Source organism: Scyliorhinus torazame, chromosome 17 (genome assembly GCF_047496885.1).
Source record: "Scyliorhinus torazame isolate Kashiwa2021f chromosome 17, sScyTor2.1, whole genome shotgun sequence".
Taxonomy (NCBI): Eukaryota; Metazoa; Chordata; class Chondrichthyes; order Carcharhiniformes; family Scyliorhinidae; genus Scyliorhinus; species Scyliorhinus torazame.
In genome coordinates, this window is record NC_092723.1 from 98,420,893 (window position 1) to 98,447,575 (window position 26,683).

At 48.5% G+C, this 26,683-nt stretch overlaps 1 protein-coding gene across 8 annotated transcripts in view; it reads left to right on the plus strand.

Annotated features, from left to right (window-relative positions):
- LOC140394014 (inactive rhomboid protein 1-like) overlaps window positions 1–26,683 on the plus strand; it is a 561,145-nt gene that overhangs the window by 374,050 nt on the left and 160,412 nt on the right. For 7 of the 8 annotated variants that reach the window (XM_072480776.1, XM_072480778.1, XM_072480779.1 and 4 more), the window contains one exon: window positions 25,737–25,841. The exons of the other annotated variant lie outside the window; for it this stretch is intronic. In XM_072480776.1, the coding sequence (XP_072336877.1) occupies window positions 25,737–25,841 (105 nt within the window). The remainder of the gene's footprint in view (window positions 1–25,736; window positions 25,842–26,683) is intronic. 8 annotated transcript variants of the gene reach the window in all.

A 26,683-nucleotide genomic window follows, 5' to 3' on the forward strand; every position in this document is an offset into this window, starting at 1 on the left:
TGTCTGTGATTGGCTGTCGTGTTATGTGTGCTAATTGGTCCGTTGCTCTGTCTATCATTATGTATGTGTTATGATGTATGTTTGAATATCATGACATCCCTTTTTTACAAGATTATGAGCCGACGTGGTTATAAATATAAATGTGTCCTGAGTGCAGCTAAATGTGTGTGTGCGCGTAATATTTACATCATGTACATGGGGCTTAACTATGTACAAGGGGCGATGTCAGGTGTGACATGCTAACGAGGTTGTACCACACCAAAAAGAAGAACAACGTGGAAATTTGGAACGATCAAACGAATGCCTGTAACGATAAAACAGAGACATGTTATAAAACATCGGTTGCAAACGTTCAACATGAGAACAGTCTCATAAGTCCAGTCTAGTAGGTGGGCGACGAATTCGGGTTGACCGCCTCAAGGGTGGGTCGAGAACCACCGGCTGAGGTGCGAGCCTGGCCACGGGCGGCGACAGAAGGGGCATGGTATACGGCAGCTCCACAAAGTCGCTATCAGGAACCAGTGGAGGACACGGTGTCTGTGTAGGGTCCTGTTGCGAGCGTGGAAGTAAGCAAAGGGCTCGGCGATTGCGCCTACGCACGGATCCATCAGGCATGCGTACCAGGAACGAGCAGGGAGCCACGCGTCGGAGGACTTCGGCAGGTGCTGACCAGCCACCGTCTGGTAGGTGAATGCGGACGTTGTCTCCAGGGGCCAGGGAGGGAAGATCAGTTGCCCGTGTGTCGTCTGATCTCTTCTGGCGTCCGCGCTGCAGTTGCATCCTATGCAGTACCGGAGCATGGTCTATTGTTGGTGCCAGGATGGAAGGCACAGTGGTTCTGAGGGCGCGACCGATTAGCAGCTGTGCTGGTGAGAGGCTAGTGGGGCCGAGCGATAGGCCAGCAGGGCGAGGCAGAAGTCCGACCTGGCAGCAGCAGCCTTGCAGAGGAGCCGCTTGGCAGTGTGAACGCCCTTCTCCGCCTTTCCATTTGACTGGGGGTTCAGAGGGCTGGACGTCACGTGTGTGAAGCCATACGAAGCAGCAAAGGACGACCATTCCTGGCTGGCAAAACAGGGCCCATTGTCCGACATGACAGTCATCGGAATGCCATGGCGAGCAAAGGTGTCTTTGCAGGCCCTGATGACAGCAGACGACGTCAAATCGTGCAAGCGTATGACTTCAGGGTAGTTTGAGAAGTAGTCAACTATGATGACATAGTCCCTGCCGAACGCGTGAAACAGGTCGACACCCACCTTTGCCCAGGGGGATGTCACCAGCTCATGGGGCAGAAGTATCTCAGGAGGTTGCGCCGGCTGAAACCTTTGGCAGGTTGTACAGTTGAGCACCATGTTGGCAATATCGTCACTGATGCCCGGCCAGTATACCGCCTCTCGGGCCCTCCGTCTGCACTTCTCGACCCCCAAGTGGCCTTCGTGTAGTTGGTCGAGAGCCAGCTGGCGCATGCTGTGCGGAATCACAATCCGGTCCAGCTTCAGAAGGACACCACCAATGATGGCTAGGTCGTCTCATACATTGTAGAACTGCGGGCACTGCCCTTTGAGCCATCCTCCCGTCATGTGGCGCATCACGCGCTGCAGAAGGAGGTCGGCCGCAGTCTCTCGGTGGATACGGGCCAGACTGGAGTCGTCAGCCGGCAGATTTGCCGCTGTGAAAGCCACCTGTGCCTCGACCTGACATACGAACCCCTCCGCATCTGGCGGCGTGCTCACTGCTCTGCATAGGGCATCCGCCACGATGAGGTCCTTCCCTGGATTGTAGACCAGTTGGAAGTCGTACTTCCTGAGTTTAAGTAGGATGCGCTGGAGGAGAGGTGTCATCTCGTTCAGGTCCTTGTTTATTATGCTGACTAGGGGGCGGTGGTCAGTTTTGAAGTGAACCGGGGAAGACCATATCCATAATCATGGAACTTATTAAACCGGTTAGCAAGTCCAGGCACTCTTTTTCGATCTGCGCGTAGCGCTGCTCTGTGGGGGTCATAGCCCGCGATGCATAGGCAACTGGGGCCCATGATGCCGTGTCATCCCACTGCAGGAGCACTGCTCCAATGCCGGATTGGCTGGCATCAGTTGAGACTTTGGTGGCACAAGACGTGTCAAAAAACGCCAACACTGGTGCCGTGGTGAGTTTGCATTTGAGCTCCTCCCGTTCCAGCTGGTGTGTGTGTTGCCACTGGAACTCTGTGGATTTTCTGACGAGGTAGCGCAGAGTCGTCGTGTGGGAGGCAAGGTTGGGAATGAACTTCCCCAGGAAGTTGACCATGCCAAGGAAGCGTAGGACAGCTTTCTTGTCGGCCGGCTGCGGCATGGCTGTGATGGCGCTCACCTTGTCTGCATTCGGACGGACCCCTGACCGGGAGATATGGTCCCCCAGGAACTTCAACTCGGTCTGGCCAAAGGAGCACTTGGCTCGGTTGAGGCGCAGGCCGTTTTCCCGAATGCGGGCAAAAACGCGTTGGAGACGATATATGTGCTCCTGCGGTGTGGTGGACCAGATGATGACATCGTCCACATATACACGCACCCCTTCGATGCCTTCCATCATCTACTCCATGATTCTATGGAAGACCTCGGATGCCGAGATGATGCCAAATGGCATCCGGTTGTAGCAGAATCTGCCGAAAGGGGTGTTGAAGGTGCATAGCTTTTGGCTGGACGGGTCCAGTTGGATCTGCCAAAACCCCTTAGAAGCATCCAGTTTCCGGAATATCTTCACCTGGGCCATTTCACTGGTGATCTCCTCCCGTTTGGGTATGGGATAATGTTCCCTCATAATATTATTATTGAGGTCTTTGGGGTCAATACAGATACGGAGCTCGCCGGAGGGCTTCTTGACACACACCATGGAGCTGACCCATGGCGTGGGCTCCGTGACCCTGGATAGGGCCCCTTGGCCCTGGAGATCCTGCAGCTGCTGCTTGAGGCGGTCTTTAAGTGGCGCAGGAACCCTGCGAGGTGCATGAACGACCGGGATGGCGTCCGGTTTGAGGCGAAGTCGGTAGGTGTATGGCAGTGTTCCCATGCCCTCGAATGCCTCCTGGTTGTGGGCGAGGAGCGATTGGAGCTGTGCGTAGAACTCTGCATCCGGGAAGTCAGACGTGACGTCTGGAGAGAGAGAGTGGATTCATTGCAGAAGGTGGAGAGCCTTGCATGCCTGTGCGCCCAGCAGGGAGTCCTTCGATGAGGCGACTATCTCGAATGAGAGTGTGGCCATGTGTGTGTTGTGTGTAACCTGGAGCTGGCAGGATCCCATGGCCGGGATAACGTTCCCGTTGTAGTCGACCATCTTGCACCGGGATGGCCGGATTGGTGGTCTGACCTTCATGGCGTAGAAGGCTGACCATGCTATGAGGTTGGCGGAGGCGCCAGTGTCCAGGTGGAAAGTGATCGGCGATCGGTTGACCGTCAGGGTGGCACACCATTCATCACCCGGATTGATGGTGTTGACCCGGTTCCCATCAATGACCGCAACTCGGAAGGCGTCTTGGTCATCTGTGTCATCGGTTTGGATATCGTGATATGGAGGCTGAATGGTCCGCACGTTCCTGCGAGGTTGTCGGAGATGTGGAAAATCAATAGGTTGAGCCGCTCGACAGTAGGCAGCGTAGTGGCCCATCTTGCCACAGCGTAGGCATTGTCGGGTTTTTGCAGGACATTGCCCTTTTAAATGTGCCGCTCCACAGTTGCCGCACGTCGTGATGTCATGGCATTCGTTGCGCCACTGTGTATGCGCAGTTCGGTCTTGCGTCGGGCGCGCCTGCGCAGCACGTCCCTCAGTGTTGCCGTAGGATTGGCGCGCACAAACGCGAGAGGCCTTGAAAAGCGCGCGAAACGGCCGCCCTCGTCCGGGTCACGGGCCAGGAGAAACTCGATTGCCTGGACGCGTTCGGCCTCGTGGGTGGCCTGGCTTGCCAATTCTGTCGCGTGGGACCCCCTCTGTGCCGATTCGGTCGCCTGAAATTGGGCATAGCGGCTAGTCGCATTCTCATGCAGGACACAGGCTTCAACTGCAGATGCTAAGCTCTGGCCTTTTATTTTTAGAAGCAGCTGGCGTAGGCTGCCGGAGGCAAAGGCAAAAACGATCTGGTCCCGGATCATGGACTCTGAGGTGGTGCCGTAACCGCAGGACTGCGCGAGTATGCGGAGGTGTGTCAGGAAGGACTGAAAGATCTCATCCTTACCTTGCAGGCGCTGCTGAAAGACATACCTCTCAAAGCTCTCATTGACCTCAACGTTGAAGTGATTGTCGAGCTTGAGGAGGACCGTGTCATACTTAGCTTTGTTCTCGCCTTCCGCGAACACCAAGGAGTTGTATACATGGATGGCGTGCTGACCTGCGATAGTGAGGAGCATGGCAATCTTCGTTTTGTCCGAGGCGCCCTGTTTTTCATTGGCTTGCATGGAGAGTTCGAAGCGCTGCTTCCAGAGCATCCAATTTGTGCCCAGGTTCCCAGCGACTTGCAACGGCTGCGGTTTGTTGAGGGTGTCCATGGCTCAGGATGGCAGATTTGCTGGTAGGTATCGATTCACTCCTGGTATCATGTGGTGTTGGGTGCTCTGAGGTACAGACGAACCAACACGGTTGCGATTGGTACAACGCAGTTTTATTCCATGAAACTATTTATACATCAGACTTGGTACTCAGCACGTTGTGACTGTGTGTGTGTCTTGCTTTGAGGTCCTGGCCCTGTGCCGTCTCCAGATGGACTGCCTAGGAAGTGTTGTGTTTATTGTTTTATACTGTGTCTGCTCTTGTCTGTGATTGGCTGTCGTGTTATGTGTGCTAATTGGTCCGTTGCTCTATCTATCATTATGTATGTGTTATGATGTATGTTTGAATATCAAGTGAAACACATTGGGGTTTAAATTGGGTAGCCCCTGAAAATGGCTGCCGTGATCACGATCTACAGTTCAGCGGTTTGAAATGCAGGAAGTGTTCTGGGTCTCTTTTCACAGATGGTTAGAATTTGGAGGAAATACATTTTGTTCCCATGCTTTCTGGAATGATGGGCATGAAAAGAGAAAGTTGAATAATGAGATGGCCGTGAAATTAAAGTTGTGGAGACCTGACATCCCAGCTCTTGGGTTTTTAAGAACAAAGAAATGTACAGCACAGGAACAGGCCCTTCGGCCCTCCAGGCCCATGCCGACCATGCTGCCCGACTAAACTACAATCTTCCACACTTTCTGGGTCCATATCCCTCTATTCCCATCCTATTCATGTATTTGTCAAGATGCCCCTTAAATGTCACTATCGTCCCTGCTTCCACCACCTCCTCCGGTAGCGAGTTCCAGGCTCCCACTAACCTTTGTGTAAAAAAACTTGCCTCGTACATCTCCTCTAAACCTTGCCCCTCGCACCTTAAACCTATGCCCCCCAGTAATTGACCCCTCTACCCTGGGGAAAAGCCTCTGACTATCCACTCTGTCTATGCCCCTCATAATTTTGTAGACCTCTATCAGGTTGCCCCTCAACCTCCATCGTTCCATTGAGAACGTTCCATTCCGAGTTTATTCAACCGCTCCTCATAGCTAATGCCCTCCATACCAGGCAACATCCTGGTAACTCTCTTCTGCACCCTCTCTAAAGCCTCCACATCCTTCTGGTCGTGTGGCGACCAAAATTGAACACTATACGCCAAGTGTGGCCTAACTAAGGTTCTATACAGCTGCAACATGACTTGCCAATTCTTATACTCAATGCCCCAGCCAATGCCTTCTTGACTATCTTCTCCACCTATGTTGCCCCTTTCAGTGACCTGTGGACCTGTACACCTAGATCTCTCTGACTGTCAATACTCTTGAGGGTTCTACCATTCACTGTATATGCCCTACCTGCATTAAACCTTCCAAAATGCATTACCTCACATTTGTCCGGATTAAACTACATCTGCCATCTCTCCGCCCAAGTCTCCAAATGATCTAAATCCTGCTGTATCCTCTGACAGTCCTCATCGCTATCCGTAATTCCACCAACCTTTGTGTCATCTGCAAACTTACTAATCAGACCAGTTACATTGTCCTACAAATCATTTATATATACTACGAACAGCAAAGGTCCCAGCACTGAACCCTGTGGAACACCACTGGTCCCTGTGGAACACCACTGGTCACAGCCCTCCAATTAGAAAAGCACAGCCCTCCAATTAAAATTTTAATTTCTGTTCGTTTCTGATCATTCTGTCAAAATAATTGCCAATGTGGTTTTAGACTGTATAAAATACAAACTATAAGATTATGCACCATTTGATAAAAAATCATAGTAAAATATGCTCAAGTCATAGTTTAAAGGAAGAAAAATTTGCATTGATAAGGGCCTGATTTTAATTCCATGGGAATGAACTGGTTTTGATGGAGTTATATATAATCTTGTCCGTGGTGCCTCACAGAACATCTGAGCTCCACATTCAGTAAACAATCTTTGAAACTCTGTCGTAAATGACCATAACAAAGGAGACTTTGGGATCAGCTTTCACATTCAGCATCTTAGATTGTATTAAGTGTTGAATATAAATGATTTCAAACAGAAGAACAATACAGCATACAAGCACAAAGTTATCAAAGAAAGTTAAAATCATCAAGGATAAGCAGTTAATAAATTGCACAAGGTGCATGTCTGCAGTGCTATACTAGTGCAATAAATAATTTACTTTTGAGCATGCCTGGGCATATCTGCTTGGAACAGTTATACCAATGTACAGCTGTTCAGCCACCAAATGGCAGCCTTGGGCGGATCCATGAGTAAAAATGATTCTGACTGACATACTGTTTTGTATGGGTGGGCTCAATGCATCTGGCTAACTCTTCACTGATTCAAATTCAGCCTCCAATTTCCCTTTCGGAGAGTCGGGGCGCAAATTCTCCCAAGCGGCAGGTTCTATGGGGGGAGAATATGGTGAGTGGCTCAGAAATCAGTAATAATAACAATAATAACCTTTTATTGTCACAAGTATGAAGTAAATGTGAAAAGCCCCTAGTCGCCACATTCCGGCGCCTGTTCGGGTAAGCTGGTACAGGAATTGAAGCTGCGCTGCTGGTCTTGTTCTGCATCATAAACCAGCTGTCTAGCCCACTGAGCTAAACCAGCCACAGTTTCATGATGGTGTGAGCTTACACCGGGATCTTCCGTTGGTGCCCTTCATGGAAGTTTGGAAAACCCACCAGAGGCCGGCGTGAACCTAATTTGCATCCCGTTAATGGGATAACATAGAACATACAGTGCAGAAGGAGGCCATTTGGCCCATCAAGTCTGCACCGACCCACTTAAGCCCTCACTTCCATCCATAACCCAATAACCCCTCCTAACCTTTTTTGGACACTAACGTCAATTTATCATGGCCAATCCACCTAGCCTGTATGTTTTTGGACTGTGGGAGGAAACCGGAGCACCCGGAGGAGAAACACACAGACAGGGGCGAACGTGCAGACTCCGCACAGACAGTGAACCAGCGGGGAATCGAACCTGGGATCCTGGCGCTGTGAAGCCACAGGTTTCCACGTCGCTGGTGGGAAAACATGATGACCCGAAGCACATTTGGAACAAGAGGGCAGGATTCTCCATCGGCCGGATCTTCTGCTCCGCCAGCAGCGCACTTAGGCCCGCGGATTTCCCGACGGCGTGGGGGTGGCCACAATGGGAAAACCTTATTGGCAAGCTGCCAGGGCGGAGGATCCCGCTGCCGGCAAAGTCGCACCGCACCAGAAAACTGGCCTGGCGGGATGGAGAATCCTGCCAGTAATGTGCAGATGTCGGGACATAGTTTTATAGCATCCTGCTCAAGTCACAAACATCTGATGGGAGGTTGATGCTGGAGGTCCGCAGCCACCAGCATCTAATGGTGGGTGGATCTCCATGCATTTGATGCCAACGCGATGCAGCTCTCAGAGGCTGGGGGCTCCCCATGCGGCAGCCTCTGTGCTTCCAGCATATTCCGTGGTCTTCGCTGAGTTCTGCGACATGCTCCGGAAAGTCCGGCTCCTCACCAAACCCAGGTAGGTATGCGGAAAGCAGGGAGGGTGGGTGAGGGGTGGGAGGACTCAGAGTGGCAGGCAGGGGGGGGAGTGAAGAGAATGAGAGACTGGGATGGAGGGTAAAAATTTCATGGTGGCTGTAAGGCTGGGAGTGGGCGGAGGGAACAGAGATATCAGGGAGAAGGTGAAGCTGCGGGGGTGAAGACGTTGGGTTGATGATGCTGGGAGGGAACAAAGAACAAAGAAAAGTACAGCACAGGAACAGGCCCTTCGGCCCTCCAGGCCCATGCCGACCATGCTGCCCGACTAAACTACAATCTTCTACACTTCCTGGGTCCGTATCCCTCTATTCCCATCCTATTCATGTATTTGTCAAGATGCCCCTTAAATGTCACTATCGTCCCTGCTTCCACCACCTCCTCCGGTAGCGAGTTCCAGGCACCCACTACCCTCTGCGTAAAAAAACCTGCCTCGTACATCTACTCTAAACCTTGCCCCTCTCACCTTAAACCTATGCCCCCTAGTAATTGACCCCTCGACCCTGGGGAAAAGCCTCTGACTATCCACTCTGTCTATGCCCCTCATAATTTTGTATACCTCTATCAGGTCTCCCCTCAACCTCCTTCGTTCCAGTGAGAACAAACCGAGTTTATTCAACCGCTCCTCACAGCTAATGCCCTCCATACCAGGCAACATTCTGGTAAATCTCTTCTGCACCCTCTCTAAAGCCTCCACATCCTTCTGGTAGTGTGGCGACCAGAATTGAACACTATACTCCAAGTGTGGCCTAACTAAGGTTCTATACAGCTGCAACATGACTTGGCAATTCTTATACTCAATGCCCCGGCCAATGAAGGCAAGCATGCCGTATGCCTTCTTGACTACCTTCTCCACCTGTGTTGCCCCTTTCAATGACCTGTGGACCTGTACTCCTAGATCTCTTTGATTTTCAATACTCTTGAGGGTTCTACCATTCACTGTATATTCCCTGCCTGCATTAGACCTTCCAAAATGCATTACCTCACATTTGTCCGGATTAAACTCCATCTGCCATCTCTCTGCCCAAGTCTCCAAACAATCTAAATCCTGCTGTATCCTCCGACAGTCCTCATCGCTATCCGCAATTCCACCAACCTTTGTGTCTTCTGCAAACTTACTAATCGGACCAGTTACATTTTCCTCCAAATCATTTATATATACTACAAAGAGCAAAGGTCCCAGCACTGATCCCTGTGGAACACCACTGGTCACAGCCCTCCAATGAGAAAAGCATCCTTCCATTGCTACTCTCTGCCTTCTATGGCCTAGCCAGTTCTGTATCCACCTTGCCAGCTCACCCCTGATCCCGTGTGACTTCACCTTTTGTACTAGTCTACCATGAGGGACCTTGTCAAAGGCCTTACTGAAGTCCATATAGACAACATCCACTGCCCTACCTGCATCAATCATCTTAGTGACCTCCTCGAAAAACTCTATCAAGTTAGTGAGACACGACCTCCCCTTCACAAAACCATGCTGCCTCTCACTAATACGTCCATTTGCTTCCAAATGGGAGTAGATCCTGTCTCGAAGAATTCTCTCCAGTAGTTTCCCTACCACTTAGTAAGGCTCACCGGCCTGTAGTTCCCGGGATTATCCTTGCTACCCTTCTTAAACAGAGGAACAACATTGGCTATTCTCCAGTCCGCCGGGACATCCCCTGAAGATAGCGACGATCCAAAGATTTCTGTCAAGGCCTCAGCAATTTCCTCTCCAGCCTCCTTCAGTATTCTGGGGTAGATTCCGTCAGGCCCTGGGGACTTATCTACCTTAATATTTTTTAAGACACCCAACACCTCATCTTTTTGGATCTCAATGTGACCCAGGCTATCTACACACCCTTCTCCAGACTCAACATCTACCAATTTCTTCTCTTTGGTGAATACTGATGCAAAGTATTCATTTAGTACCTCGCCCATTTCCTCTGGCTCCACACATAGATTCCCTTGCCTATCCTTCAGTGGGCCAACCCTTTCCCTGGCTACCCTCTTGTACGTGTAAAAAGCCTTGGGATTTTCCTTAACCCTATTTGCCAATTACTTTTCGTGACCCCTTCTAGCCTTCCTGACTCCTTGCTGAAGTTCCTTCCTACTTTCCTTATATTCCACGCAGGCTTCGTCTGTTCCCAGCCTTTTAGCCCTGACAAATGCCTCCTTTTTCTTTTTGACGAGGCCTACAATATCTCTCGTCATCCATGGTTCCCGAAAATTGCCGTATTTATCCTTCTTCCTCACAGGAACATGCCTGTCCTGAATTCCTTTGAACTGCCACTTGAAAGCCTCCCACATGTCAGATGTTGATTTACCCTCAAACATCCGCCCCCAATCTATGTTCTTCAGTTCTAGCCTAATATTGTTATAATTAGCCTTCCCCCAATTTAGCACATTCATCCGAGGACCACTCTTATCCGTGTCCACCAGTACTTTAAAACTTACTGAATTGTGGTCACTGTTACCGAAATGCTCCCCTACTGAAACATCTACCACCTGGCCGGGCTCATTCCCCAATACCAGGTCCAGTACACCGCCCCTTCTCTAGTTGGACTGTCTACATATTGTTTTAAGAAGCCCTCCTGGATGCTCCTTACAAACTCCGCCCCGTCTAAGCCCCTGGCACTAAGTGAGTCCCAGTCAATATTGGGGAAGTTGAAGTCTCCCATCACCACAACCCTGTTGTTTTTGCTCTTTTCCAAAATCTGTCTACCTATCTGCTCCTCAATCTCCCGCTGGCTGTTGGGAGGCCTGTAGTAAACCACTAGCATTGTGACTGCACCCTTCTTATTCCTGATCTCTACCCATATAGCCTCACTGCCCTCTGAGGTGTCCTCTCGCAGTACAGCTGTGATGTTCTCCCGAACCAGTATCGCAACTCCGCCTCCCCTTTTACATCCCCCTCTATCCCGCCTGAAACATCTAAATCCTGGAACGTTTAGCTGCCAATCCTGCCCTTCCCTCAACCAGGTCTCTGTAATGGCAACAACATCATAGTTCCAAGTACTAATCCAAGCTCTAAGTTCATCTGCCTTACCCGTAATACTTCTTGCATTAAAACATATGCACTTCAGGCCACCAGACCCGCTGTGTTCAGCAACGTCTCCCTGTCTGCTCTGCCTCAGAGCCACACTGTCCCTATTCCCTAGTTCTCCCTCAATGCTCTCACCTTCTGACCTATTGCTCCCGTGCCCACCCCCCTGCCATACTAGTTTAAACCCTCCCGTGTGACACTAGCAAACCTCGCGGCCAGGATATTTATGCCTCTCCGGTTTAGATGCAACCTGTCCTTCTTATACAGGTCACACCTGCCCCGGAAGAGCTCCCAGTGGTCCAGATAATGGAAACCCTCCCTCCTACACCAGCTGTTTAGCCACGTGTTTAGCTGCTCTATCTTCCTCTTTCTAGTCTCACTGGCACGTGGCACAGGGAGTAATCCCGAGATTACAACCCTAGAGATCCTGTCTTTTAACTTTCTGCCTAGCTCCCTGAACTCCTGCTGCAGGACCTCATGCCCCTTCCTGCCTATGTCGTTAGTACCAATATGTACAACGACCTCTGCCTGTTTGCCCTCCCCCTTCAGGATGCCCTCTACCCGTTCGGAGACATCCTGGACCCTGGCACCAGGGAGGCAACATACCATCCTGGAGTCTCTATCACGTCCACAGAAGCGCCTATCTGTGCCCCTGACTATAGAGTCCCCTATTACTATTACTCTTCTGCGCTTTGACCCTCCCTTCTGAACATCAGAGCCAGCCGTGGTGCCGCTGCTCTGGCTGCTGCTGTTTTCCCCTGATAGGCTATCCCCCCCGACAGTATCCAAAGGGGTATACCTGTTCGAGAGGGGGACAACCACAGGGGATTCCTGCACTGACTGCCTGCCCTTTCTGGTGGTCACCCATTTCTCTGCGGGCACCTTGGGTGTGACCACATTTACATAACTGCGATCTATGACGCTTTCCGCCACCTGCATGCTCCTAAGTGCATCCAATTGCTGCTCCAACCAAACCATGCGGTCTGTGAGGAGCTCCAGTTGGGTGCACTTTCTGCAGATGAAGCCATCCGGGATGCTGGAAGCCTCCCGGACCTGCCACATCTCACAGTCAGAGCACAGCACCCCTCTAACTGACATTGCGTCAATTAATTAAAATTTAAATTTAAATTAAATTTTTTTTTTTTTTGAATATTTTTTTTTTTAAATTTCAAAGTTACTGTTAACTATCTGTCTCCTAGCACTAGATTTCTAATAGAAATGCTAAAGCTAAATATAGTACTCTCCGATCTCTGGCTTAGATGTTCCTCTAAATTATAATTAAGTAATTATGTTTAATTAGTTACCAATGCTCAATTTTTTTTAATTTAGTGTATTATCCCAACCAGGCACTCAGGCCACAGCTTTTCTGTGATGTCACTTCAGTTTCCCCCCGACACACACACAATTTGAAAAAGGTACAAAAGTAAAAGAAGACACCAGGGAGTGAGGCTGGGAGGGAGGGGACAAAGACATTGGGTGGGGGGGGGGGTGGTGGTGCTGGGATGTGACGAAGACATGGAGGGTGGCACTGGGAGAGAGACGACAAAGACATGAGCGTTGGCGCTGTAAGGGACGGGATGAAGACATAGGGATTGGCGTTGGGATGGGACGAAGACATTGGCGGGGGGGGGGGGGGAAAGAGGTGCTGGGATGTGATGAAGATATGGAGGGTGGCGCCGGGAGTGTGCAGCACAGACACGGGGGCTGGCGCTGGGAGGGAGGGACGAAGACATGGGGACTGGCGCTGGGAGGGAAGGGGCGAAGACATGGGGGGCGGGGAAACATTAAGGCTGGGTGAGGGGAAATGGAAGTGTAGAGGACCGAGGGCCTCTGGGAGTGGTGACGGGGGAGAAGGAAGGTGCTGCAGATGGCCGAGAGCGGGGGGGCGGAGTCGGATGGAGTGCTGAGGTGAGGTGTGCCTTGCTGCTCACCTTCCAATTCCCATTTTGCAATCATTTTTTATAAATTATTTTTATCGGTGTTTCAAGTAACAATTGCAGAACACAATACAAAAATTAAAAAAGGAGAGCTGGATTTCCTCCATACAATGACAAAAAAGAAAACTGTACATCGGTCTGAACAACCAGCTTCCGGACCCTCGCTGTCACCATAGCCGCGACAGGGGCTCTATCGCTGGATAATATTTACATTTGCATTTTTATAACCGTGTTTGATTTTTAGAACAGTTTGTCAGGTTCCACTGTGGCCTCTTGCTGCACGACAGTAGGGGCTGTCTCCAGTTTCCCCCTTCTGTGTCTTGGTGTGACTGGGGTTCCTCACGTTGCTTGTCTGTGGCTCTCGTTCCGGCAGGGGGGTCTAGTTATCATCCAGGTTTCTCCTTGGAGCGGGGGTCTATTTGTCCTCCAGGCTTCTCCCTATATAGTGGAGGCATGTGCTCCCCCCAGAAGGTGGCCCTCCTCCCCAGTCCCAATCTTTCACTGTTACTCTTGAGCTCCCTGTCATAATATGCACCCATGTACAAACAGGCAGTGACAGACATCTAGGTTAGCCAATCAACATACAGGACAGAACACAGCCAATCACTAGACAGAACACCAGAGGGGGGCTTCCAACTATAAAACACGCGAGGCATCAGCACTCCGTCTCTTTCCACTGGTGACAACTGTAGTGACAGTCAGGGTGTACAAATCATTCAGCACCTTCTACACGTGGATCAGAGCTAGCCTGGTCTAGTTAGTTAGAGTTAGTACACTTAGAGTAGTAGAGCGTCAACCCACAGCCAGCTGTGTGCATTGTTACAGAAGTTCAATAAATCGTATTGAACCAACGCCTACGTTTGGTGTATGCTTTACAGTTCATCTGCATCCTGTTGCAGTCCGTGTTACCTCAGGGTAAATAACACGACACTCCCCTCTTCCCCAAGTTGGCTGCTGGCTGCAAACAGGTCTGTAAATAGGCTTGTGAATTTGCTCGAAATGGTGTAGAATCTCTGCTCAGATTCTCTGATTTCAAATTAGATTTTTTTTCTAGCCTCAGGTGTTCGGCCAGGTCTGAGAGTCATTCCGAGGCCCAAGGCAGATCGGCTGATTTCCACCCTAGCAGAAGTCTCCACCTTGCGATCAGTGAGGCGAAGGCCAGGGCGTCGGCCTCTTTTCCTATCCAGAGCTCTGGGTGCTCTGACATACCAAAGACCACCACAGATGGGCATGGCTCCATCTCGACCCTGACCACCTTGCTCATAGCCTCAAAGAGGGTTCCTGGGGGTCACTATCACCAACAGTCTGTCCTGGTCCACTTATGTTGATGCAACAGTCAAGAAAGCCCAACAACGTCTCTACTTACTACGGAAGCTAAAGAAATTTGGCATGTCTGCAGCGACTCTTTCAAACTTCGACAGATGTGCGATAGAGAGCATCCTATCCGGCTGCATCACAGCCTGGTATGGCAACTGCCCGATCCAAGATCGCACAAAACTGCAGTATGTGGTGAACTCAGCCCAGTGCATCACACAAGCTTGCCACCCTTCCATTGATTCTGTATACAACTCGCGCTGCCTCAGAAAGGCAGGCAGCATTATCAGAGACCCCTCCCACCCTGGCATTGCCTTCTTCCAGACCCTTCCATCAGGCAGAAGGTACAGATGTCTGAAGACCCGCACATCCAGACATAGGAACAGCTTCTTCCCCACAGCTACAAGACTCTTCAACGACTCCCCCTCGGACTGATCTGTTCCCTGTAAGAACACAATTCACGATGCCCTATGCTGCTCTTGCTCATGTATTTGCTTCGTTTGGCCCCTTGTTCTGCACTGTAACCAATCGCTGTTTGTTGATGTATCATTTGTTAATGTTCTTTGTTGATTATTCTTTTTGTCTACTATGTACGTACTGTGTACGTTCCCTCGGCCGCAGAAAAATACTTTTCACTGGACTTCGGTACATGTGACAATAAATAAAATAAAATCAAGAAGGCCGTCCAGAATTCGCTGAGTTTGGGGCAGGACCAGAACACGTGGGTGTGGATGGCTGGAACCCGGCCCTCCGGCACCTTCCGCACTTGTTTTCCACCTCCGAGAAGAACCCGGTCAAAGGCATCTTGATAAAGTGTGCTCTGTGCACCACCTTGAGCTGCATCAGGCTTTGTCCGGTGGATGTGGAGTTGACTCTGTGCAGTGCCTCGATCCAGAGTCCTGCCCCAATCTCCATTTTCAGTTTCTCTCCCCACTTTCGTCTGGTCTCGTCCAGTGGAGTCCTGACCTTTTCTATGAGTCTTCTGTATTTGTCGCCACACTTGTTGTCCCCTCACTAGTCCAACCCAATCATGTCAGGAATGTATGTGTAGGCGTTGGGGAAGGTTTTCACCTCCTTGTCGAGAACGTTATGCAGCTGTAGATATCTGAGCTTGTTCCCTTTCGGGAGTTAGAGCTTCTCTGTGAGTTCCCCCAGGATTGCCAGTCTGTCGTCCACAACCTAGCATTTTCTTCTGTACCCTTCCGGCTAGCAAAAGCGAAGTGAGTCCCATCTTTGCAGGTCCCTCTACACCTCCACCATGCTGGAGAGGTCACATTTGTGGAGCCTCGAGCAGGTGGACCACTTGGATCCCCAGGTACCAGTACTTGGATTGGATTACTTTAAACGGTAGTTCCTCCAGCTCTACTCCTTCTTCTCGGGGGGGTTTACTGGGAAGGTGTTACTCTTCCCCAGGTTGAATTTGTAACCTCAGAAGGTGCCAAACTTCCTGAAGAGTCCGGTTATCTTTCCCATGCTGACTAGGAGGTCTGATAAGTAGAGAAGCAGGTCATACGCATCGAGTGGAACTCCATGCTCTTTGCCTCCTTTTCGGATGCCCGTCCACCAATCCGCTGATCTAAGGATGATGGCCAGCTGCTCAATTCCCAATGTGAATAGGAGCGGGGATAGCGGGCACCCCTGCCTTGTTCCGCTGTGCAGCCAAAAGTATTCGGAGCTCGTGGCGTTTGTCCATAGGAGCGCTGTATAATAATAATCTTTTTTGTCACAAGTAGGCTTACATTAACACTGCAATGAAGTTACTGTGAAAAGCCCCTAGTCGCCACATTCCAGCATCTGTTTAGGTAGACAGACAGAGAGAGAATTCAGAATGTCCACATGACCTAAAAGCACATCTTTCGAGACTTGTGGGAGGAAACCAGAGCACTCGGAGCAAACCCACGCAGACACAGGGAGAACGTGCTGACTCCGCACAGACAGTGACCCAAGCCGGAAATCGATCCTGGGACCCAGGCGCTGTGAAGCAACAGTGCTAACCACTGTGATACCATGCCTCCCACGTGGTGAATCCCGCTCCCAACCCAAACCGTTCAAGCAACTCCATGAGGTACCTCCATTCTACTCGATCAAAGGCTTTCTCAACATCCAGGGAGATGACCACCTCTGGTGCCTTCTCCCGGGATGGTGTAATTTACGTTCAGCAGGCATCTGATGTTCGATGTTAGTTGTCTTCCCTTAACAAACCCAGTCTGATCTTCCGCGGTCACATCTGGCAGGCACCTCTCTAGTCACCTCACCAGCGCTTTTGCTAAGGTTTTCACGTCAGTGTTTAAGAGAGAGATAGGTCTGTATGATCCATACTCTGACGGGTCCCTGTCTTTCTTGGAGACCAGTGAGATCAAAGCCTGCGCCAGCGTGGGTTGCAGGGCCCCCTTAGACTGTGAATCGTTGAACATCTCTTGCAGGTGCAGGGCCAGTGCTGCTGAGAATTCTTTGTAAAAGTCTGCAGGGAACCCGTCCGTTCCCGGGCGCTTTCTCCGATTCCATGGAGTTGATACATTCCACGGTTTTGCCCAGCCCGAGTGGTGCTTCCAGGGCCTGTTTCTTGTGTCATGGGAGTGTCTCTTTAAGAAATGTTTTGTCTTATCACATGGCTTCAGTGCTGTCATTGTGTGGGTGGAGCTGGGCTGTGTCTCTGACTTTTACTTTCTCTTTGGTTTGGGGCTGTTTTGTGGCTCTGAGATTTTTGCTTTTGTTTTCACATTTGCCTGCTTGAATCAGACAGAGAAGTTTTGTCCTGTCTCTCTCTCTCCTTACATTTTAAAAGCTATTTCCAGATTACTTGATAATTTGAAAATAAATAATTGTTTTCTGGAAGAAATTCAAGCCTGCTGTTTTGGAAAGGATGCAAGAGCATCTAAACCAGGTATTGAGTTCTGAGTCACACCTTTGAAAAGCGTTTTCTGGTTTATGGGATCTTGTTATTAAATTGGAACAGTTAAAGGGAGAAATGTATTAAGGGTTATATATAGAGTACTGTCGCAATGTGGGGTATTTACGTTTATAGTTGATAATGCCTACTGTGTGTGTTTATAAAAATGTTAACTAAATTCGTAGAATAAATTTTGTTTTTGATTAAAAGTGCTTAAGGCCTCTGTTGAATAACACCTGAAAGGTAGTACCTTGTGCTCCTCATAACCAAAATTAATAAACAGTTGTAGGTCAGGTGAACTCCATGATATACTTTGGAGTTTTCTAAACCCTGGCCCATAACACTTGTCCTCCCCCAGCACTGGTATGTCCAGCTTGTCGGGGAACTGTTCTATCCCCGAAGCCTCTTCCAGGGGCTCGGAGGTGTATAGCCCTCAGTAAAAGTTTGTAACGGCCTTATTGACCATCTATCATTATGAAGTGCTTCGAGAGGTTGGCCATGAGACACATCAACTCCATACTCCCAGAATGCGTATATCCACTGCAATTCGCGTACCACCGCAACTGGTCCACAGCAGATGCTTTATTCCTGGCCCTACACTTATCCCTGGAGCATCTTGACAACAAGGACTCCTACATCAGACTCCTATTCATTGACAGCTCCGCCTTCAACACCCTAATCCCAGCCAAGCTCATCAAAACTCCAAAACGTAGACTTGGCTCCTCCATCTGAAACTGGATCCTTGACTTTCTGACCCATAGACCACAATCAGTAAGGATAAACAAGAACACTTCCTCCACGATAGTCCTCAATACTGGAGACCCGCAAGACTGCGTATTTAGCCCCATACCATACTCCCTATACAGGCACGACTCTGTGGTAAAATTTGGCTACAATAACACGTTTGCTGATGACATGACTGTAGTAGGTCGGATCTCAACAACGATGAGGCAGAGTACAGGAAAGAGATAGAAAACTTAGTGGCATGGTGTAACGGCAACAATTTCCCCCTTAACGTCAGCAAAACTAAGGAGCTGGTCATCGACTTCAGGAAGCAAAGTACCGAGGTGGAGATGGTTGACGGCTTCAAATTCCTAGGAGTGCTCATCACCAATAATCATCCTGGTCTACGCACGTCGACGCTACAACCAAGAAAGCACAACAACGGCTATACTTCCTTGTTAAGAAGGCGTACGGTGTGTTAGCTTTTATTGGTAGAGGGATTGAGTTTCGGAGCCATGAGGTCATGTTGCAGCTGTACAAAACTCTGGTGCGGCCACATTTGGAGTATTGCGGCAGTTCTGGTCGCCGCATTATAGGAAGGATGGGGAAGCATTGGAAAGGGTGCAGAGGAGATTTACCAGGATGTTGCCTGGTATGGAGGGAAGATCTTATGAAGAAAGGCTGAGGGACTTGAGGCTGTTTCGTTAAAGAGAAGAAGGTTAAGAGGTGACTTAATAGAGGCATACAAGATGATCAGAGGATTAAATAGGGTGGACAGTGAGAGCCTTTTTCCTCGGTTGGTGATGTCTAGCATGAGGGGACATAGCTTTAAATTGAGGGGCGATAGATATAGGACAGATGTCCGAGGTAGGTTCTTTACTCCGAGAGTAATAAGGGCGTGGAATGCCCTGCCTGCAACAGTAGTGGACTCGCCAACATTAAGGGCATTTAAATGGTCATTGGATAAACATATGGATGATAATGGAATCGTGTAGATGGGCTTTAGATTCGTTTCACAGGTCGGCGCAACATCGAGGGCCGAAGGGCATGTACTGCGCTGGTGTGTTCTATGCTATTCTATTCCTCAGGAAACAAAGGAAATTCAGCATGTCCATATTGATTCGGAACAATTTTTACAGATGCACCATAGAAAGAATCCTTTCTGGCTGCATCACAGCTTGGTATGGCAACTGCTAGGCTCAAGATTGCAAGAAACTACAGAGTCGTGAACACAGCCCAGTCCATCACGCGAACCCGTCTCCCATACATTGACTCTGTCTATATCTCCAGCTGCCATGGGAAAGCGGGCAACATAATCAAAGACTCCTCCCACCCGGGTTATTATGTCTTCCAACCTCTTCCATCAGGCAGGAGATGCAAAAGTCTGAGAACACGCACTAACAGATTCAAAAACAGCTCCTTCCCTGCTGTTACCAGACTCCTGAATGACTCTCTTATGGACTGAACTGATCTCTTCACACATCTTCTCTACTGAGTAGTATTACACTCCGGTATGCTTCACCCAAGTCTGTCTATGTATTTACATTGTGTATCCATTGTATGTCCTATGTTTTTCATGTACGGAATGATCTGACTGGACTGTATGCAGAACAATACTTTTCACTGTACCTCCGTACACGTGACAATAAACCTAAATCCAGTTTGGGTCCACTACCATCCTGTTACTGTTCCTGATCTAAGCTATCTCATGGCAGCCTGTTTTCATAGCTGGTGTGTCAGCATGTGGCTGGCTTTGTCTCCATGTTCGTAAAAAGCCTGGGGGAGCTGGTGGACTGCCTTCCGTGTGGAGAGCAGGTCATAAGAACATAAGAACAATCTGCAGCTTTTTCCTCTCCGCCAGTAATTCCAGGGTTGGGGCTGTGGAGTATGTCATAATATACACCAGTATATCATGGTGCAGATACGCACACACTGATGGACATACAGCGGGACCAATAAACACAATCAACACCGCAGCCAATCACCAGTTAGAGCACACGCACTATAAAGACAGGGGGCATCAAAGTTCTCGCTCATTCGAGCTGCAGCCTCCTAGTAGGACAGAGCTCACAGCCTGCAGCACAGATCTTCCCTGAGTGCATAGACTGGTTAGGACAAGGCATAGGTCTTTAGTTCAATCTAATATCGGACAGTGAAAGTATGTTCAACTGTTTCTGACTTAATAAAATAGTGTTGCACTATTTTAAGTGTTGGTGGCCTGTATGTGTTCCACGGATCCAGAGCACCCAACACATCAGAGTGCTGCCGATACACCTCCAGTATGGAGTCGATCAGCCACTGTTTGGTTTCCCTTTCCTTCCTGCTCTAAGGACCCTATAGGCTATAAATTCCCCCATGATCAGTGCCTTCAGTGCCTCCCAGAACGGGTAGGGTGAGACCTTCCTGTTCTGGTTGCAGGACACATAATGGTTGATAGCTTGAGATGTTTTAATGCAGAATTCCTTATCGATGAGGTGGGCTGCATCCAGCCTCCAGTACTCTACCCCTCCCCGCCCTCCTCCGCACTCCTGATTCTCCTTCTTTTGCTCTTTGTTTTCCCTCTTTTTCTCCTTTCTCCTGCCAGGCGCTCCCACCCGGGTGGTGAGCCACAGCCTACTCTTCGCTGTGCTCCCATACATCAGCTTAGTCGCCAGTGTAGTAGCTCCTCCCTCAATCTGGTTCCCTATTTAACACCTGTCTGTTTCCCCCCCCCCCCCCCCCCCCCGGGCCACCTCCACCCTTTCCACATCTCTTCCTGTGTTCGTTCCTGCCTTTCTTTCTCTTGACGTTTGTACCCCGCCTTCAATCCCAAGTGTGTTCTTACTGTCTGCCCAGGCCATTATCTTGGGCAAATTTGTTGACCATCTCAGGGGTGTCGAAATAATACTCCTTTGCCTGGTACGTGACCCTTAACCTGGCTGGGTAGAGGATGCCAAACCACACCTCGCTGTTGTAGAGGGCGGATTTGATGTTGTTAAATTTGTCCCGGCGCTTGGCCAGGTCCGCCCCAATATTTTGATACAAGCGGATGGGATGTCCCTCCCACTTGCACCCTTTCGTTCCTTATCTTGATATTTGTAGAACTTCACAATCATCGCCCGTGGTGGTTCCCCGGCTCTGGGCCGCTGTCAAAGCAACTTGTTGCCGCAGTCCACCTCCAGGGCCTTGCCAAAGCCTGTTTTCCGAACAAAGTCCGAGAAGTATTCTGTGGGGTTTCTCCTCTCCATCACTTCCGGCACCCTCATGATTCTTACGTTCTGGTGGTGAAACCTGTTCCCTTCGTCATCAATTTTCTCTCTTAGGCCCTTCTGGGTCCTGATCAGGCTTGCCACTTGGGTCTCCAGTGCTGCGATCCAGTCCCCTTGGTCTGTGGCGGCTTTCTCCACGTTGCTCGTTTTCAATTCCTGGGCCTCCAGCAGCTGCCCCATTTTGGCCATCGCCTCCCCACATGAGGGCCGTCACCGTCTCCACCGCTGTCTCGCCAGCTGTCAAGTGGTCTATTTTCTGCTCCTCTCTGTGCCTCTGGAGCTCGGTGGTAATAAAGTCCATGAGTTGTCCAGCAGCACCTTGGTCTGCGCTGAGAACTGCGTAGAGTCGGCCATTCCCATTTTCGTGCTACCTCCTGTGGCTGCCGGGTCCGAGGTTGAGGTTTCCCTCCCCTTGTCCTTGTTGGCCTCCCTGATGGGTGGCTGGCTCTTTCCCATTCTCCTTTTTTCAGGTTTCTCTATAATTTGGGGCCCGTTTGTTGGGGTTAAAAGGTTGTTTTGCTGTTCTGATATGGGAGCCACCTTGCAGGCGACTGTTCAGCTCATGGCCGCCCCATTTTGCAATTCCTATCACTCCATCGCTCCCCAATGGCCTCAGTTATTCTGTTATTTTGTGTTCCTGGTCACTGCCTGGTGGCACTGCTGAGCTGCTGTCCTCTGATCTCCTGGCAGATCTCGGGGAGGGGGGCTGGTATTTCTGCTCCATGGACTATTTGATGTCGGAGAGGCCTGAGAGACACTTAATATGGCGGGCCTTCAAAAGGTGGTAACGCTGGTCTTTCCCTGGTTATCTAGCCAGCGGCCAAGACCTATCGCCCCACCCCTACATTAAATTCAGCCCCAGCATCATCTACTTCAGTAAGGAAGCTTTGAATGTCACTCCAGGAAGACTAGTTGGTGTTGCCACTGTTTTCTTTAAGATGGACTGAAGCACCACTTGTCTAGACAAAGGAATTGTTGTGAGGAAGGGGAAGTTTGATTACCTGCCAGATATTTTTGTTTGTGTTGGTTGCATAGATTCACTTTTGTGGAAAAACCATTTTGCTTTGTTTCATCCTGTTTGAGTTAGGAAGATAAATGACGAAGCTGCACTCATTGGCTTCAGTTAAGCATCAGAATAGGTTTAAGCAGATTTGCAAGTCCAGAGAGCCCTTGTAACTAACTACTAAACTGTGAGCCAATGAACAAGAGTCGTATAAGGATTCCTCGTTATCACAGGATTTGAGTTGCATTTGGGAAGTAATCTCTGGGAAGTTTAAGTGAAATAGTCCCATATCGCTAACAGTTTCTCTCATCTCACCAGATCTGTTTCCAGTTTTGTATTTGGAAGGGAATGCCATACGGTGATGGGGGCCTGGTGCATTTCCTCAAAACCTCTGGTTTCTAGCAAAAGATCTTTTGATGGGCAAGTTTTCAAAAGGAGTTGTCCCATCACCTTAAAGTTGAACCACTTTGCTTTACCTATCTGCTCAACATTTAAATTACAATCATCTTGTGTTATCCCTGTTGGTAAACTGTTGTAAATATATCCACTCTTTTCTTTCTGACTTCAGCTGTTTACCGGTGACGTTGCTTACAGTAATGACCGGTTGTGGGAGTTTGCAATGAGGTCGGAATTTTTAGATCTAATTCCATGCCTCCTCTACAAGGGTATGTTTAAAATAACCCTTTTGTGTGCTCGGCTTGCAAATATTTGAACATTTTGAAATATTTTAGTATTATTCCTGGGCATCATTTGGAGTTGTTAATAATAATGATCATTGTGATGCATTCCTCATGACTGAATTTAAGAGAATTTTCAGAAGAATAAATGTTCACAGAATCACAACAGTGCAGAAGGAGGCCACACGGCCCATCACTTCTGTCACCAACCCTTGGAAAAAGCACCCTACCTAGGCCCACGCCCCGACAATATCCTGTAACCCAGTAACCCCACCGAACCTTTTGGACACCAAGGGGTAATTTATTACGGCCAATCCACCTAGCCTGCACATCTTTGTATTGTGGGAGGAAACAGGAGCACTCGGAGGAAACCCACACAGACACGGGGAGAAAGTGCAAACTCCACACAGACAGTCACCTGAGGCCAGAATTGAAGCCGGGGCCCTGCGCTGTGAGGCAGCAGAGCTAACCACTGTGCTGCTATGCCGTCAGTATAAAGTGAATTGATGCCAAACAACAACATTCCCCTGACAATGGTGAGTTACTCACTTCACCTGCTCACTATTTTACAGTGGCTTGCGACATGTCTGAGGCACCCAACGCACACAAACATGACCGAGGTGGTTCAAAGGTGGCCAGGAACCTATGTATCACTTATATGCACGTCCCCAATGGTGGGTCATCCCGCAGTATGACTGGAGCACCGCAGCAGTGTTCCATTTGCACAACATCTGCCTTAAGCACACCCTGAAGGCAAGGCTACCAATATATAAAAGAAACCTACTCACTGTCCTGCTTGCTTGATTGTCGGCTTTGTTGCAGTGCCTGGTAACTGTCCATGATGCAAAATTGCCCAGGGATAAACAGGCACCAGGCAATGTTCACCAAACTCTGAGGTTGAAGCTTCAATAGCTGGAGCTCAGCACCAGAAAATGTATCAAATGGGCTGAATATTTTACACGAAGAAAAATAGAAAATGCTGGGAAATTCAGCAGGTCTGGCAGCGTCTGTAGAGAGAGAAGATAGGGTTAATGTTTTGAGTCTTTGTGACTTCTAGTGCTGTAAAAGTCATACCAACTTGAAACATTAACTCTGTTTCTCTCTCCACAGATGCTGCCAGACCTCCTGAGTTTTCCAGCATTCTCTGTTTTTGTTTAAGTTTCCGCCTCCGTAGTATTTTGCCTTTATTTTGGAGCTGAGTGTTTTTGTTAGGTGGTGAGCTATGTGATAGCCAAGCTGACCATTAAGTTCTAGTTTTTAATACTTACTCCAGCAGTTCCTCCACAGAAAGGGGGATGATTTTTGTATGGAGACAGGAGGAGCTTCGAAAGTCCCCCATTTCTCCCTCTCCATCTGAGTTCCAAAATTGTCAGCACAACCACTTCTACGGTGTTGGAGAAGCCTGCCCTGCTCCCCCAGCAACCAGCAAGAGACCCCAAATTAAATATTTTAATATTGTTCCTCCCATGTTTCGAGTTGACCTGCTGATCACCAGTGTTCTAGCACTCTGGGGTGGTGCACTGTCAATTCCAGCCCCACGTGCCCCAGAGTGACAACACAACTGAATTAACCAATAATTCTTATAAAAATACCCAAAGTCTTTGGCCCTTGGCTGTCCAATAATTACAGTCACCAGGTTTGTAAATGTAAACACAATTAACAACTTGTATTAATAGAAAGAACTATATGAAATATGCCACTGGTTAACTATTAACTAATACCAAATTTCCACTTTAACCAGACCCCCACCCTCTATATAATATACACACACAGGACAGACAAACACAGAGGGGAGAAAAGGGGTAAAAATGGTAAATGAAAGGAAACAGAGTCCTTGTTTCAGATGATGGCTATTAAGAACGACCTTTCTTCACCGTAATCTTTCAGGTTAAAGTCACTGCTTGCAGCTTGTAGTGGTCTTCCCTGTACTTTAGAAATACAGTACTTGCAACCTCCCTGAAGAGGCACTTTATTTCTCATCAAGCGTTTCTTTCAGTTTGTGGTTTGTCTTCAGGCTTCTGTAGTTACAGGAAGACAACAGTCTCAGCCTTTCTGGAGAGAGAGATAGCGCTCACAGAAGCCTAATGGAGAGAGCCAGTGAGATCTTTCGGGAGAGAGTTAGCTGGGTCTGTTCACCATGCTGCTAGAATAAAAACTGAAACCTTCAGGTCTCGGAAAAGCACTCCAATGGAATAAGATCCAATCGCCACCTGTTACCCGGATAGAGCACAGCCTTTTGGGCCAATTCACTGGCCACCAGCCCAGTCAATCAAACCAAGTCCCAGCCCATCTCTCTCACTGGTGTCGGCCAGTCTGCAACTCCAGTTTAAACCACAGACTCCTGGAGTCTTCTGCTTGACTTAAGACAGGCTGAGTGCCTTAAAGACACATGTCCATTCATCATCCATGGATCAAAAATGTAACGGCAAAAATAAAAGAAAAAGGAAATGAGGGAATAAACCGGAAGGACCCTTACACTAGAAATGATGTCTAAAGAAAAAGTGAATCCTGATAGAACGAGCCCAGGCCAGGTATCAGTAGTAAAGCTGTCACTTAATTTTTTATGGCACATAGAAAATTGAACAAATGTACTTGTTGCAAAAGAAAATTGCTAAATGTGAAGGAAACACACTTTGGTGATACAATATGAAAACCTATCCAATGGGGCATTAGCAGCTTGAGCATTGTTTTAGAATTGGTTAACCAGTTTGTCAGCTTACGTGTTCTATTTGTTTGGCTACAATATCGTGACACATTGAAAAAAAGCTTTTGGTTCTCTTCAAGTGTACAATTTGTTGCAACGAATGAGTTAAATCTATGGTTCCTACTGTTTTCTCCTTAAATATGTCTGTCTTTCCTTCCTTTTGCTTCACTCTGCCTCTCCTGCCAACAGAAGGGTACGGTTTGAACGAATTAACACAATGCCCATAAAAGGTCACAGAGCTGGTAGGAGGCCACCGAAAAGGCACCAGTCTTTCTCTGCCAGATCTTTGTTGAGGTACCTGCAATGTTTGTGCTTGATGCGTAGAGCATGCGTGAAACCGCACTAATTTAGTAACGCTGTGTCTACACGTCAATAGCATTTCATGTGATTTTATGCACACGGCAAGTTGGCAAAATTATTCCTTTTATAATTTATGCACGAGGTCTGTATTAATTATCACCACTCTTGAAATGGCAACAGCCTCCACGAAAAGGCAATGCGTATAGTTGTGGCAGCCTTTGTGATTTGTCCAAATGCATATTGTGCGAAGCATGTTACCTGTTTAACATTTTTAACATGGACTTTGCGAAAATGATGGGGAGAAGAAGGCAGTCGTGCTCTAATGTAAACTGTGCAACCTTTCACACAAGAAGTTAAACAGGAAATATGTACTAATATGTTTGAAATCCAATTATATCCTCAAAAAACACTATTCATTGAAGGGTGTGCAGTAATGTATGCATTCTTTAACCGTGAAGGAGTGTCCAACACATTTGGAATTGAAATAGTTAATAGATATTTTGCCATTTGAAGTATGATTGAATGGTATTGTCATGTCTCTGAGGTTTGTAAACAGCCATGCAGCTTTGCATGGGGTAGTTTGGCCACAGATTTTATTTTTTTGAACGCCCGGTTGCTTTTAGACCTTGAATGAACATGATTAAACATGCAGCTGTGGAATCGGATCCCAGCAGTTATACAGTAGTTTGAATCCTGCAAATAAACCGTTAAGAATCTTGAATCGGAAGCAGGAAATAAAAAAGTGATCAAAACTCCCTGCATCTTTTTTATTGCTGTATTTGCATATTGTTAATCAAATGGCGGCAGGTGTGTGTAATGAACTTTCTGACACCTGT